Source organism: Seriola dumerili, unplaced genomic scaffold, assembly GCF_002260705.1.
Source record: "Seriola dumerili isolate Sdu_G_001 unplaced genomic scaffold, Sdu_1.0 BDQW01002429.1, whole genome shotgun sequence".
NCBI lineage: Eukaryota > Metazoa > Chordata > Actinopteri > Carangiformes > Carangidae > Seriola > Seriola dumerili.
In genome coordinates this window covers 190572-204302 of record NW_019176684.1, presented here as the reverse complement: position 1 = coordinate 204302, position 13731 = coordinate 190572, and the positions used below count along the sequence as shown (strand labels likewise).

The following is a 13731-nucleotide window of genomic DNA, read 5'->3' as shown; positions in this document are numbered from 1 at the left end:
GGGGGGGGGGGGGGGGGGGGCAGCCAGTTTTTCTCTCACTGACGTAGCAGTGCTGAAATCTATCAACATAAACACTGACCTGGTGCAGAGTTTCAATTAAATAACATAATGAAGAAGATGATTAATAAGCATCGTCTCAACCCTTGATCAGTACTCGTGGAGGTTTGGTATATGCAAAGACTTAAGCTCTAAAATAAGATGTCCATCATGGAGAAATCGTTACACCCACTCTGACAAAACGAATTTGCCAACATGAAATTAAAACTCACTATCAGTTATTATTGCCGTCCTTAGCTGTCTGGAGCCATTTACTTACAAAAAAAAAATAACATTGAGGAGGACACAGAGAAGAAGATACAATCACCTGCGCTGTTTCCTTTTTTTTATTCATTAAGCGACAAAAACCAGGTGCACTGAGGCTGAATATATAATAGAGCGACTATAGACTCAAAATGTGCTCTTTCTCAGGATACAAGTCAGTTTATTTGTTATATTTTGGTGTAATACTAAATAAGTAATTGAAATAAATATGAGATAAATCCTGTCATTTTGCTACTTGTTGGACCCTAGAGAGTTAATCAAATGGCATGCCCAAATTTATTAGTTAATAGTTTGAGTAGCACAGAAATTATTGTTGTGAACATACTCCCACTCCTGGGAAGAACTGTGTAATCTACAACTTATTATAATGAAAATGGAGAAAGTGTTTCATTGATGCACTTTGAATTAATTGATGAATATTAATTGCTAGTCTAACATGCAGAGCCCTTAAGGCAGGGATGCCATGGTTACGGCCCGCGGGCCGGACCCGGCCCGATTGAACATCACATCCGGCCCGTGGGTTGATATGGGTGAGTTTTATTTTTATTTAAATCTAATGTTTTATTTTTTATTTTAATTTTCGTGGAACCCGTCAGTTGCATAGACTGCCTGGTGTGACTTTGAGCACGGAGCGGGAGACAAACAGCGCAGTGGGCGCCCCTCCCCCCCTCGCGCGCGGACGATATAGACTACCAGTGAAGGACACATCGCCCATCCCTAAGCTTAAATTGCTTGCACAAAACTTTTGATCAGCACTCAGCATTTGTTTATTGTTGTTGTTCATTTAAATAAACTAGCCTACCTATACAGTAGTTATGTCTCGTTGTATTAGTTTGTCCTGGTATTGATGTGATGCGCGTCATTGAATAATGCGCAAATAGATATTCAAATAGTTTGAATATATCTGTTTTTTAGAGGGAATATTCCAACGTCATTTTTGAGCAATTTTGACAGCCCTAGCATGGATAGGACAATGTTACGTTTTCAGAGGGTACTGTGACTTGCTTTAGGCTTCTATGTAATTGTAGGCCTCATTGTGAGGCTATTGTGGTGCCAATGCAATTTCTTTTTGATGTGTAGGCCTTAATGAATAATTTCAAACAGTGATGTTGAGTCAGTGTTTGGTCTTTTCAGTTTGAAAGTGTAATTCGGCCCGCTGAGGTCTCACTTGAAAAAAATCTGGGCCCCTGACCAATTTCACCTTGGCATCCCTGCCTTAAGGCAACGCACCTCAGGTCAGCTGAACATACAAAAATAGGAAGATTTTCAGTCTGACACAGAAAGAATAAAGATTCCAGTTATTTGAGGAAATTCCTGTAGAAACCAAAAACTGCTTATAGCGTCACCATCACTGAATAAACTCTAACCCAAATAAATAATAGAACTTTGTGTATATGTATATCTTCAGGAAAACTTCCTATAAAATTATTAGGAAATTACAGATCTGTAAAATAAAGTAGGGATGAACAATTAAATGAAATAATATCGAAATTGCTATGTGGCCAAGTGCAATATCCAAATCGCAGGAGCTGCGATTTTTTGATAACTGTAAGATGTGTGACAACATAATGCATAATGGTGCTACAGAGATGCCCCTGGCCTACAGATCATATTCTACAGATGTGAGGGAACGTGCTTGTTTTGGTACAGACCCCAGCAAAAACCACATCATCATTTTTTTTCTAGTGAAAATGAAATGCAAAATGTATCATTCCCATTAACATTGTGGCTAATATCAAAATATCTGTCAAAAATAATCATAGTATGATTTTGCACATTGTTCAATAAAACATTCTCATGTAATGTAAAATCGTGTTTAGATAACCTTTATACTAAAAGGAGTAGACTTGTTTCGGCATTGATCCCTTTTTAATGGCCCTGCGCATTTCTTAAAACAGGTATGATCCAGGCTCTGGGAGGTTTTTTCACCTACTTTGTGATTCTGGCTGAAAACGGATTCCTCCCAAAAACCTTGGTGGGCATTCGCGTCAACTGGGACAACAATGGAGTCAATGACCTGGAGGACACCTATGGCCAGCAGTGGGTAAGGAGCGGGGCATGAAGACAAACCCACGCACCCTGTGAATATTTCCACACTCATGCAAGAATAAATACTGTATGTGTGTGTGTGTGTGTGTGTGTGTGTGTGTGTGTGTGTGTGTCAATTCGGCAGACCTACGAGCAGAGGAAGATCGTTGAATTCACCTGCCACACCGCCTTCTTCGCCAGCATCGTGGTTGTCCAGTGGGCTGATCTTATCATCTGCAAGACCAGGAGGAACTCCTTGTTTCAGCAGGGCATGAAGTAAGTGAGGGAGGGAGGGAGGGAGGGAGAGAGGTCAGGGTGGAGAAGGATGTGAAATCAAGGCACGAATCAAAGTATTTAGGAAGGCAGAGAAGAAGAGAGCGTTTCTTTAATTTGTCTGAACCTTGATTGCCTCAGCCTTCTGTCTCTTAATTTGTTCTGATTCTCTGTTCAACAGGAACCGGATCCTGATCTTCGGCCTGTTTGTTGAGACCGCTCTGGCTGCCTTCCTCTCCTACTGCCCGGGAATGGACATTGCCTTGCGCATGTACCCCCTGAAGTACGCTCTGCATATTCATATCTCCACTGAACAGAAAAATAACCTCTTAAAGAGCTAACAGGCTGCCATTAGCCTGTCACTCTCGGCTTTAAATGAAGTCCGTGATCTTCTTAAACACCACGTTGTTATCCGTAATATTCAAAAATGACTGCAATGAATTTAATCATTTGGACCCTGCCTGTGAATCACTGCTGCTCTCTCCATCCCTGCGTCTGTTATACTCTATACTTTTTCTCCTTCCTCTCAGGATCCTGTGGTGGTTCTGCGCCTTCCCATACAGTCTTCTCATCTTCATTTATGATGAGGTCCGTAAATTCATTCTGAGGAGGGCCCCTGGAGGTAAGCAGTTATTAAAAAAGAAAGCAAGATTAAAAGGTTTCAACCTTATTTGTCTTGTTAATAAGCTAGAAAAAAAAAAAAGATTGCCAGGTTGCCAGGGTTGACATCCATATCAAAGGAACCTCATGTGCCATTTTCCACCAAGACTTTTACCCCTCTCAGCCTTCCTACAGTCTTTTAAAAATAAAATCCAAAAAGAGTAGACTGTCCACTCCTTGAAGGACACGCTGATTGACAAAGTCACCACGGCTCTGCTCTGCTGATCTGACCTGAAAGATCCCAGCAAGCATCTGACAGATGGTGACGTGCAGGAGAAGACCAAGTTCAATATCATTTCAAAGTAACACAATTTTTTTTTTTTTCAACGGTTTTCAGCTGAGATCAAAAAAAGCAAAGTACAGGTATCAATTTTACAAAACAATGTTCGTGGCAATTATGGAAAAAGGATATAAGCTTTAATTTTGGTGTAACATTTCAAAATTGGTGCCAGCTGTCATGTTTTTGGGATAAAGTCCGTGATGCAAATTGTGCACTTCACATAATTTCCGGCAGAACAAAGCAGGAACTCGCCTACAAGTCATATTAATCCTACATTTAACCATAAAGGAAGCTTTAGGTCTAACCCCTTAGCAATGTGCTGAACTCTACCAAGCATCCAGCAGAACACAAGCCTCTCAATGCTGAACAATACCTCCACTTCCAAAGCCGCGGCCTCGCCAACACTTGACTGATTACTCTTTGTCTTCCAGGTTTGATTTCTGACAAAATAGCTTGTAAATGCAGTGCTGTCTGGCAGTTCACTCGAGAACTCTGCTTAATAAATGGAGCAGAAAAACACAGCTAATAAACAGGAAAACATCCAGTGGTGAAAATCACACATGCACATCACCGCTGTAATTTAATTTGATCTGATTCTTGGGCCGAGGGCTGCATCCGCACCACATTTCAACCAAAGTCCTTCGATAGTTTTTTTTTTTTTTTTTCTTCTTCTTTTAATATCTTGCTAATAAACAGACAGGGGTGAAAACATAAGCCGCTTCCAACTCTGTTGATGGAAGCATTTAAGAATAAAAACATTTAGTGAGTCTTCTGCTTTTGGCCCGAAGGTAGAAATCTTTAGCAGTTTGCAGCGTGTGAAATGACAAAACATGTAGGCAGGACTCTTTTTGGATTCAGTCAGCGAGTAAACCTGTGTCAAACAGATCCTACCTGTCCAACACCAACAGAAACAGTCGCAAATGACAAGAGAGGAAATTAAAGCAGGCTGATGAAGACACTTGAGCTATGCCCCAAAGATCGTACACATGATATAGACGCACTACAATGGCTCCAAATCTGTTCACTGCCACAGTGTTTCAGCCGATGAGGGGCAAGACATGAGGAGACAAATACAATTTATCGTGACAGTTAATCATTTCTGTTAATCTGTGTGTCACGGGCTGCTGATCAGAGACTCTGAGTTATAAGGGGATTCATTTGGAAATGTACAGAGACAAAGGCAACGAGATGAATACAAATAGAGCAGTACAAAAGGATATTATGAAAACTCCTCGCCTGTCATTTCGCTCTCTGACACTTTCCCTCTCTCTCTCTCCTATTCTGTTTCTCTCTCTCTCGCTCTCTCCTCCAGGTTGGGTGGAGCAGGAGACATATTATTAACATTCAGAAAATGTCAGTTTGAATTGTGTGTCTGTGAGTGTGTATGTGTGTGTGGGTGTATGTGTGTCTGTGTGAGAGGGTAGAACTGTGTGTGTGTGTGTGTGTCTGTCAGTTGTAATATTGCATGGATCAGTTCCCAAATCTGATTATCATAAAAATACTGCTGAAAATACGCTTTTGATTGTGCTTTGAGTTTTTCTTTTTTGTGTGTTTTGCGTGTGTGTGTTTTCTCAGAAAACATTTCCAGCAGAACAATGATAATGTACACTTTTTGTGCCTTACATAAACTGTTACCAAAGTGATGTATCATGGCCTGTTTGGCTATAAAGGAATACCAAATGTTGCTCATCATGTGAAATGTACCAAATAAAAAGTATTCCAACACATCCGTGACCTCTGATTTAGTTATTAGTCATTAGGGCGGCTGTGGTTCAGGAAGTAGAGCGGCTCGTCCACTAATCAGAAGGTCGTGGTTTGATCCCTGGATCCTACAGTCTGTGTGTCACAGTGTCCTTGCATGGGCAAGATACTGAACCCCAAATTGCCTCTGATGGCTGTTCCAGCAGTGTATGAGTGTGTGTACGGTAGAAGCGCTGTATGTATGAATGTGTACGTGAACGGGTGGATGTGGCTTGTAGTGTGAAGCGCTTTGAGTGGTCGATAAGACTAGAAAAACGCTTCTGAGGTGCAGTCCATTTACCATTTAGTCTCATGTTCAGTATAATTCCTTATTGCTATTATTACTCATTATTGCTTTTGAGTCAGTTGAATGTTGGACCTAAAACTGGCAGAAGATACGGAACAACTTGTCAGTTTTATTGTGAAAGGCACCATATGTAACAATAAATGTGTGTTTTCCAAACCACATATTAATTACTGTGACTGAATTTGAAATTTTCACCAATTTCCAATCACATTACTCCCATTTCACCAACCCTTATTTTGACTTTGCATGTAAGTCAATCAGTTCACATGCGCCACACTAAAAGACGCATTAATCAGCTGGGCATATATATCAGTTGATATTAGCTTATAGCATATACATCAGTATCAGCATGGCAGCCAGTAAGTTACAAGAGAGTGGAGAACAAAAATGCCAAAGGTATGACACGTCATTTAGAAACCATATTGCTGTCAGTTTGTTCACCAGAGAGCACTGACATGTTGATTTTTTCAAATGTAAAATGTCCCGCTTAATACATATTGTGAAAAATTTTGGTCAAATATAGATGTTATCAGATTTTTAAACTCTATTATATCAATGTTGGGATCAGCATCAAAAATTCTATGAATGGTCATGTTTTCTCGACCTCCTTATCCATTGTGTTCTGTATGTCCTCTTGTCTTCTAATCACTGCACACTTGCCACCTTACTGTCAAAACAGTCAAGGAAAAAACTGACAGGCATCAAATTTCTGGAATCAGCTCTGTGCTATTTGTTCAAAAACCTTTAAATCAAAAGTCAAAGGTAATTTCAGTACTTTCTAAAAATGAATTAGAAATGTGTTTCATCTCTTATACAACCAACCTAAATATTGTCTACTCTGAGTCCAACATTGTGTGTTTTTTTTTTTTTACTTTACTATAGGAACCCAATACTGGGCTGCTTCTAGGCATCATTAACCTTGCTACCATTTTGTTATCGGTTTGAGTGTGTGTGTGGATGTCTCATGCTATGTGCGTGTGTGACTGTCTTGTCTTTCTGTTGTCTGCATTGTATTTTACCTGAAAATGGTCATGGGTGCTGCTGTATGTTTCTCTATGTTTTCCTATCTCATACATTTACAATACAATACGATACATTTTAAAAACATTCATAGACATTGATGTAATTGTATTATTTTTTTAAAATCTCTATTATATATATATATATATATATATTTGTAAGCTATATTTATTTATTGAGAATTTTTACAGTTTGAGGGGTGGACAGTAGACACATTTCAACAACATGCTCATAAATGTGAATGAGAACAAAGCATGTGAATATCATAGCCTGATCAAAAAAGTTGCTCATATTTTATTCTCTGATCAACAAATTAATCGAATAGTCAACTTGGCTAATGCAATAAATAAAAAAAATAAAAAAATAAAAATACTAATGTTACATTTTACCAACGCAGACATTTATTTTTAATTCCTTGCATTATTCATGTAGAGAGAACAAGTTCCTGTGCTGGCTCACCTTTATGTACGTAATACCGTATTTGCTGGTGTAATATGATGACAAAGACCAAAAAGATCATAAATGTGAATGAGAGAAAAGGAAAGTGGAAATCACACTAACGTCTTCACCTCGCTCTGACCTACTCTGACCTTCTGAGAACAGATTCTCTTCGCTCTGGTCTGGAGATCCAGGCGGAATAACAACATCCGTTACCGTCACTTCCGTTCCACGCCTGTCAAACATGGCGCTGCTTCTAAGGTCAGTACATCTGCGCTACATAACGTTTGGGCTCAGGGGAAGACTTTTGTGTCAAATTTCGGGTTTATCCTATCAATTGACACATTAACAGCATAATGTTGTTACAGCTGCTGACAACGCACCCGAGTGTAGCTTTTTACTTTGGTTCTTATCGTTATGTGTTGGAAATATGGAGGGACGTATCGCTAGCTGACATTAGCTAGCGGCTAGCTGTTGTCGGGTACGTTTGAAAGCTAACAGAGTGGACTTTGGCTCCGATTATGATTAATGACAGACTTAAACGGCTCTGTTTGCTGGCTTTACTCTTTGTGTGGGCGGTGTTTGACACAAACTTAATTCGGCGTTGTTTTCTAGGCATCCTAATAAGGGGGTTTAGCCTGGTTTAGCTTGGAGTTAGCTAATAGTTTGTGTGGCTGCACTGTGGTGCCCTTACGAACAGAATATTGACCATCTGGAAAGTGAAATGATTGTTGAACTTTGTCCGCTTCATCCACCTCAGGTGGATGTTAAAGATAAGTACAGTATCCATTAAGCTTATCAAATAAATGTTTAACACCGCCCCGAGGAGGTTTGTTTATTCCTCCTTTCGCAAGATAGAGATTTAGTTCAACTCCCTCTTCTGTTATCTTCTCCTTGATCAAATTGACTTGGTTTGCCTGTATTGCTCAGACCTGGCGTGGACACTGTAGTTCTCTCTCTCCCTCTTTCTCTCTCTTTCTCTTTCTCTTTCTCTCTATTGTTTACACAGTACTGTGCAAAAGTTTTAAGCTAAAAGTAAAGTGAAGATGCTTTCAAAATAGCATACTAAGTGGAGTAAACAGAAGAATAACTAAATCGAATCAATGTATGTTCATGTATATTCCCCATGATCTGTATATATGTTTTGGTATTTTAAACATATCTTCACTGAATATTGGGGATGAATGCTACAATTTAGCTGTAATTCACATCTTTTAATGCTATTCATATTTTTGATGATATTTATATATATTTTATTCTGCCGTTAGTCACTTACTCATATTGTTTTTCCTTTGGTACTTGCTTCTGTGCGCTACTCTTAGTGTTGTACTGTACATGTGTAGGATCAATAAAGTACCTACCAAGGCTTGAACTCCCCCCGTTCCTCCTGTGAGCAAAATGACTTGAATCAGTCGCCCAGTGAGTGAGTGTATCCCTGCAAAAACGAATAATGTGTGCAGGGATACGCTCACTGACTGAGTGAGTGATTGAAGTCATTGATTCGTTTGTGCAGCGATACACTCATTCTCACAGTCAGTGAGTGTATCCCAGAATTCCTGTCGGGGTCATGTCGTGCTCGGTTGCCACTCTCTCGGACTTGGCTGGGGTTCAGGCAGCACTCCTTCTTCTTGTCACCGAGGATAATTTATTGTGGCTGTATGTTGGGTTTGTTTTAATGCTGCAGAAAAAACTTGGGATTTGACCCCTCACTGATAGTATTGTGTGATGGAAAGAAGTGCCTAAAACTTTCTAACAGTACTGTATATCTGTTTAGTGCATCATCAGAGCAGTAAGTTGAAGGGGTGTTTTAGAAATCAGGTTGTAAGACATATGTCATAGCAATAGCACTCTGTGTTAACAGCATCATTTATATCATTTATGTAATTTCTCATAGTATAAAAATCAATATGGATTCAGTAATAGATTGAGTACTGAAATATTCTCACCCCTTTTTTTATATTCTTCTGTGATATTTGTGTCACTGATGATGCATCAAAACGATAGGTGCCTGAAATAAGTTTTCTGCTGAACAACATCTTGTCTCACTTATTACTTATCTTTCTTTTTTATTGTTTAAGTATTTGCCATTCTCATATATTTTGTTTACTCAAACGGTTTATGGAACAGTCCTATTATTAAAAATTCTCCATAAGCAAACTTGATGTGTACTAGATTCTGTGTATTTGTATTAGTGATTCTTAATTTCAACACTTCTTTTTTGTCTTTTGTCTTTAGGACATTTGCCCGTCAGGGTGTCTGTCTCTCCAGACCACAGTTCAGCGTGCTCTACAGACAGTGAGTTGTGTGTGTGTGTGTGTTTCTGAGAGAGAGAGAGAGAGAACAAGAGCAAGAACTCTGTTTTCACATACAAATGCTGCTACCACTCATTGTAATGATGCAGATACACAAATGCCAACTGTCTCTGTCTCCACTACAGTGCTGCTCCCATGGGAACCACAGCTAAGGATGAGATGAACAAGTTTTGGGCCAAAAATGCCAGATTAGACCGGCCCATGTCTCCCCATATCACCATCTACAAGTATGCGCTGTACCCCACATACAGTACAGAGTGTAGCCTGTTTTCAGAAAATAAACTCAAGCACAGATCTTCAAGTGAAACCATATGCTCCATTTATATTTTACAATTTCCACTTCATATTTTCAAAGACATTATTATTACTTGGTCTATTGCAGCACATTATCCAAGTTGAAGATGATATTACTGTTAAAGCCAATTTTCAGATCATGCAGTAATTTCATTCTTATAGTGCTTATAAAACAGCAGGAGAAGCCACCATCACCAGAAATGTCCATGCCTTTGGATACATGTGGTGCAATAAGAACCTTGTACCTTTTTTACTCAGTATGTCTACATTGCAATTTCTCAGCAGGTTTCCTTCCTGGCTATTTTTTTTCACTTATCATTTCTCTGTCATCCGGGATCATTTTTATGGTTAATCTCCCTGGCATTTACAATCCCAACCATTGGCTATTTATATCTACTGATTTAAATCATACCTTTTTAAGTTACTCTGTCTAAGAGCATTATCTTAATTTCCAACTGTACATGCAGACATTGAAACCTGTTAAAGTGTCAACTGTGATTTACTTGTATTTGCAAGTTGAAAAAAATACCTCCTGTGCAGTGCTCACGGCTTTGCCTTTGAGTTTGTGTTGCTGCTTTTAAGTTGAAAAATAGAGGTGTCTTTTTTTTCTGTATTACATTGCAGTGATGTGACGTGTCAGTGGCAGCCTAACCTGACACCAAAGTTTTTAAAATTCAGGTTCAAGTTATTGATAGTTGAGTAGTAGAGTTTTCAGTGAGCTACGTATACAGGTATATGCCATTATAGTAAATGTGCTGCATTTCCTTTGTGTTTCAGATGGTCCGTCCCCATGATGATGTCCATCACACACAGAGGAACAGGCGTGGGGCTCAGTGGAGGTAACACATCTCAATGAATAAACCTCCGTTTTCCTTCAGTAGTTAGTTTTGTCTTTAAACTACTCACTACTCATGTCATATACATAAAAAGTTTGTTGTTTTGTTGTTTCCATGTTCTTTTGTTGTTTTTGTCATTGTGTTTTATTACATTGAAGTGAAGCTGTGCTACTGCTGCTGTCAGCTTTTGATTGACCCTGAAAATCTCCTCAGGGCATTTTAGTCCATCACTATTGAATTCTGCTAAGAGCATTTACTGGCATTATAAAACACAAGTTGTTCAATACAATTGCATGTGAAAGTTAAATATAACGCTGGACTGCTAACAGCTTTTAGTCATCTGCCTGGTCTAAAGGTTGATCCTGCTGACTGACATTGTACATCAGTACCGTTGACCTTGATGTACCATGCTGGGTTCAATTTTGTTCCTGTGTTAATGTGTTCAATGAGGGTCGGTGTCCTCAACTGCCAGTCTAACATTGCATACTGAGACATAAACAGTCCCTGACTGAGTGTCAACTCGCTATGAAAATATCACACACGCTTAAACACAGTGTCTGGGCCGGTAAACTTCTTTTACTTGTATATATTTAAATGCATATAGAATCAAAAACTAAAGTTTAATTTTAAAGGTTGCCCATTCACATATGCAATGGTCTGCTTTTGTGTATCCATACCTTTTGTGTTTATATGAATTTTATAAATTATAAAATGTTTCTACTACCATTAGGGTTTTTTTTAATCATCCATGCAGCACAGAAACAGAAACTAATACACTGCTGTTAACTGCAGTAGCAGGCAGCCAAAGTGGAGCCTCTTTAATAAAGACCATTGTTGGGCTTCAGTTTCATTTGCCTCCTGTAGGAAAGACTGATGGTCCAGCAGGGGAAAAGTCTGTTAACAGGCAAGACTCGTATAACTCAGGAGTTTGGTCGGATTATACTAGCATGTTGGTGATGCATGCTCGATGCGTTTATTTCATGTTGAAATGCATGAATATCAAATCTTTCTTTAACACAGCCCATCACACACACACAAACCTTGTCCAGTTTCCGTTCTTATTGCTTTTGTCTGTGTCCAGCTATCTCTGCTTTTGCGCTGGCAGCACTGGTATTACCGGGAAATTACCCATACTACCTGGACTTGATCCACTCGCTGTCTGTCGGCCCCTTTCTCATTGGGTTGGCCAAGTTCGGCATCTCCTTTCCCGTATCTTTCCACACCTATAACGGCATCCGCCACTTGGTAAGACTTCATAATTTCATTCATAGACCTAACAAATGTTTGTCTTTTTTCTCTCCATACTAAAGTATAATTGAGAATTGTTTGGTAATTTTTTTGCCATAACCATGTTTGATGTGGACTTAAGCTGCTGAAAAGACACAGATCTCTGTGCAATTTGTTTCTCATTTTTGTCATGTTTGCTTATTTTACAGTTTTAATGGAAAATGCATTACATTTGCTGCCATTTATAAACTGACGATGTCTTTCCTGCTAAATTGTCTTCCCTCTTCTCTCTTTTTTCATTTGTATATTATTATTTAAATCAGTGGTGGGACATTGGAAAGGGCTTCAAAATCCCAGAGGTCTACCGCACCGGCTACACAGTTATTGGTCTGTCCATCATCACCTCCATAGCCGTGGCTTTCCTCTGAGGCGCAGGAGGACACGAGATGAGCAGAGAGGAGGGAGTTGAAGGGAACGTGGACTGTGGGAGTTTTGTGTATATGTTCTGTTCTGGCCTACTGCAGGCCCCATTTCATCAAAGTATTAAATAAAGAATTATATTATGCTGTCCGCAGAAAATGTGTTGTGATGTTTTATCCCCTTGGAATTAATTATACTCTGGAAAGCTTTGGGGTCATCGAATGCAGCAAGAGTGCAAAGTGCATGCAAATGTGACCTAGTTTATTTCACACTTGTTCTCGGTGTGAACAACCACCAGTGGCCAAAATTAGATGTGTCCTACATGTTTTGTCCTTATGTAATTTGTTTAATAGTGCTCTGACGTCAAATTCATTAATCACTACTTTGCTCTGAGTGCTCAGTCACTGCTAGCCCAACCAGTGTGTCTGCCTGTTGTCTTTGTGCACAGGAGTGTATGTTTGTGTTGCTGGAGTGGCTGTTTACTGTAGACTGTCATTCATATTTTACCTTCTCCCGGCCGCAGCTGCTCAGATGCATTTTTAACATCATGAAAAAGAAGGGCTGAAATGCAGAGAGGCAGCCCAGTGGTGGAAGCTGTGTATGTGAACAGGCTCCTCACCGGCAGCCTGCCTCAGGCCTTACCTCCCACTGAGACGCGCAGGAGCTACACACTGCACATGAACAGCTTTTGTCCTGCAGTGTGAATAAAAGCAAGCCGTGATGTAATGTCAGATCCAACTCCGTTTATGTAGGATACAGTAACAAGAGCATGCAGGGAAAAAAAAAAAAAGTAAATGTTCTAGGGAGGAGGCTGAACCCAAACTGTTTTGTACCAGCTGGTTTAAAATGTTTCTGTTTCAATCACCTGTAAGTGCGCTGAGAGAATCAACACAAATGTGTAGTCTAGTTAGCTTCAACAAAATTGGCTTATCAGTTTGCTTCCGTCGGCTTGAAAGGAAAATGCTTGTCAGCTCGCGTTTGTTTTCAATTTGCTGTTGAGGAAACGTATATGTGAGCCACACATATGATCAAACGTATTCCTTATAAAGGACACAGCAAACTGTCTACCATAGCTGACAGTTTTCATAAAACACAACAGTTGATTGAATGCTTTTGACTGTGTTTTATTCCCCTCAGAGCCACATCAGGCCATTACTGGACAGGCATCTCTATATTTAACAGTTGCCGGCTCAAAGTAATTGTCATTGTAAAATCAGCACTTGCAAAATTGCTTTCTGAATGTGACTTTTTGTCTGATTGCAGTGAATTTGGCATCTAGTTGATTCCCTGCATTGAGCCTAATCCATGCTACAGGCACATTCCCACCTGAGCTAGAGATCTATAAGCCTGCAATTTTCCATTGTGACTGACAGGAAAATTGCTCAAACTCTGCAAGGTATAAGTCGGGATTTGCTTATAGTCTTTTCACACCAAATCTGTAGAAATATATTCTATTTTTAGAGTAAAACATAAACTCTGGTAATAAAAAAAAAACATGGGCTGTTCGCTGGAGCTTATTCCCTGCCAGGAATGAACACTTTGCTTTGCTTCAAAGTTAATGTAAGATGTTCCATC

General features: G+C 39.5%; 2 protein-coding genes across 2 annotated transcripts in view; both read left to right on the top strand.

Moving 5' to 3' along the window:
* LOC111239378 (sodium/potassium-transporting ATPase subunit alpha-2-like) overlaps positions 1–4903 on the top strand; it is a 35883-nt gene extending 30980 nt beyond the window's left edge. The window contains exons 20-24 of the mRNA XM_022769250.1: positions 2220–2365; positions 2495–2625; positions 2804–2905; positions 3153–3244; positions 4875–4903. Coding sequence (XP_022624971.1) covers positions 2220–2365; positions 2495–2625; positions 2804–2905; positions 3153–3244; positions 4875–4903 — 500 coding nt within the window. The remainder of the gene's footprint in view (positions 1–2219; positions 2366–2494; positions 2626–2803; positions 2906–3152; positions 3245–4874) is intronic.
* Positions 4904–7273: 2370 nt separating this feature from the next.
* On the top strand, positions 7274–12313 carry sdhc (succinate dehydrogenase complex subunit C). The gene is made up of 6 exons (XM_022769256.1): positions 7274–7328; positions 9303–9362; positions 9505–9606; positions 10451–10512; positions 11591–11754; positions 12060–12313. Exons 1-6 carry the CDS (start codon positions 7312–7314, stop codon positions 12162–12164), a joined length of 510 nt encoding a protein of 169 aa, XP_022624977.1. The 5' UTR covers positions 7274–7311; the 3' UTR covers positions 12165–12313.
* Positions 12314–13731: the final 1418 nt, after the last annotated feature.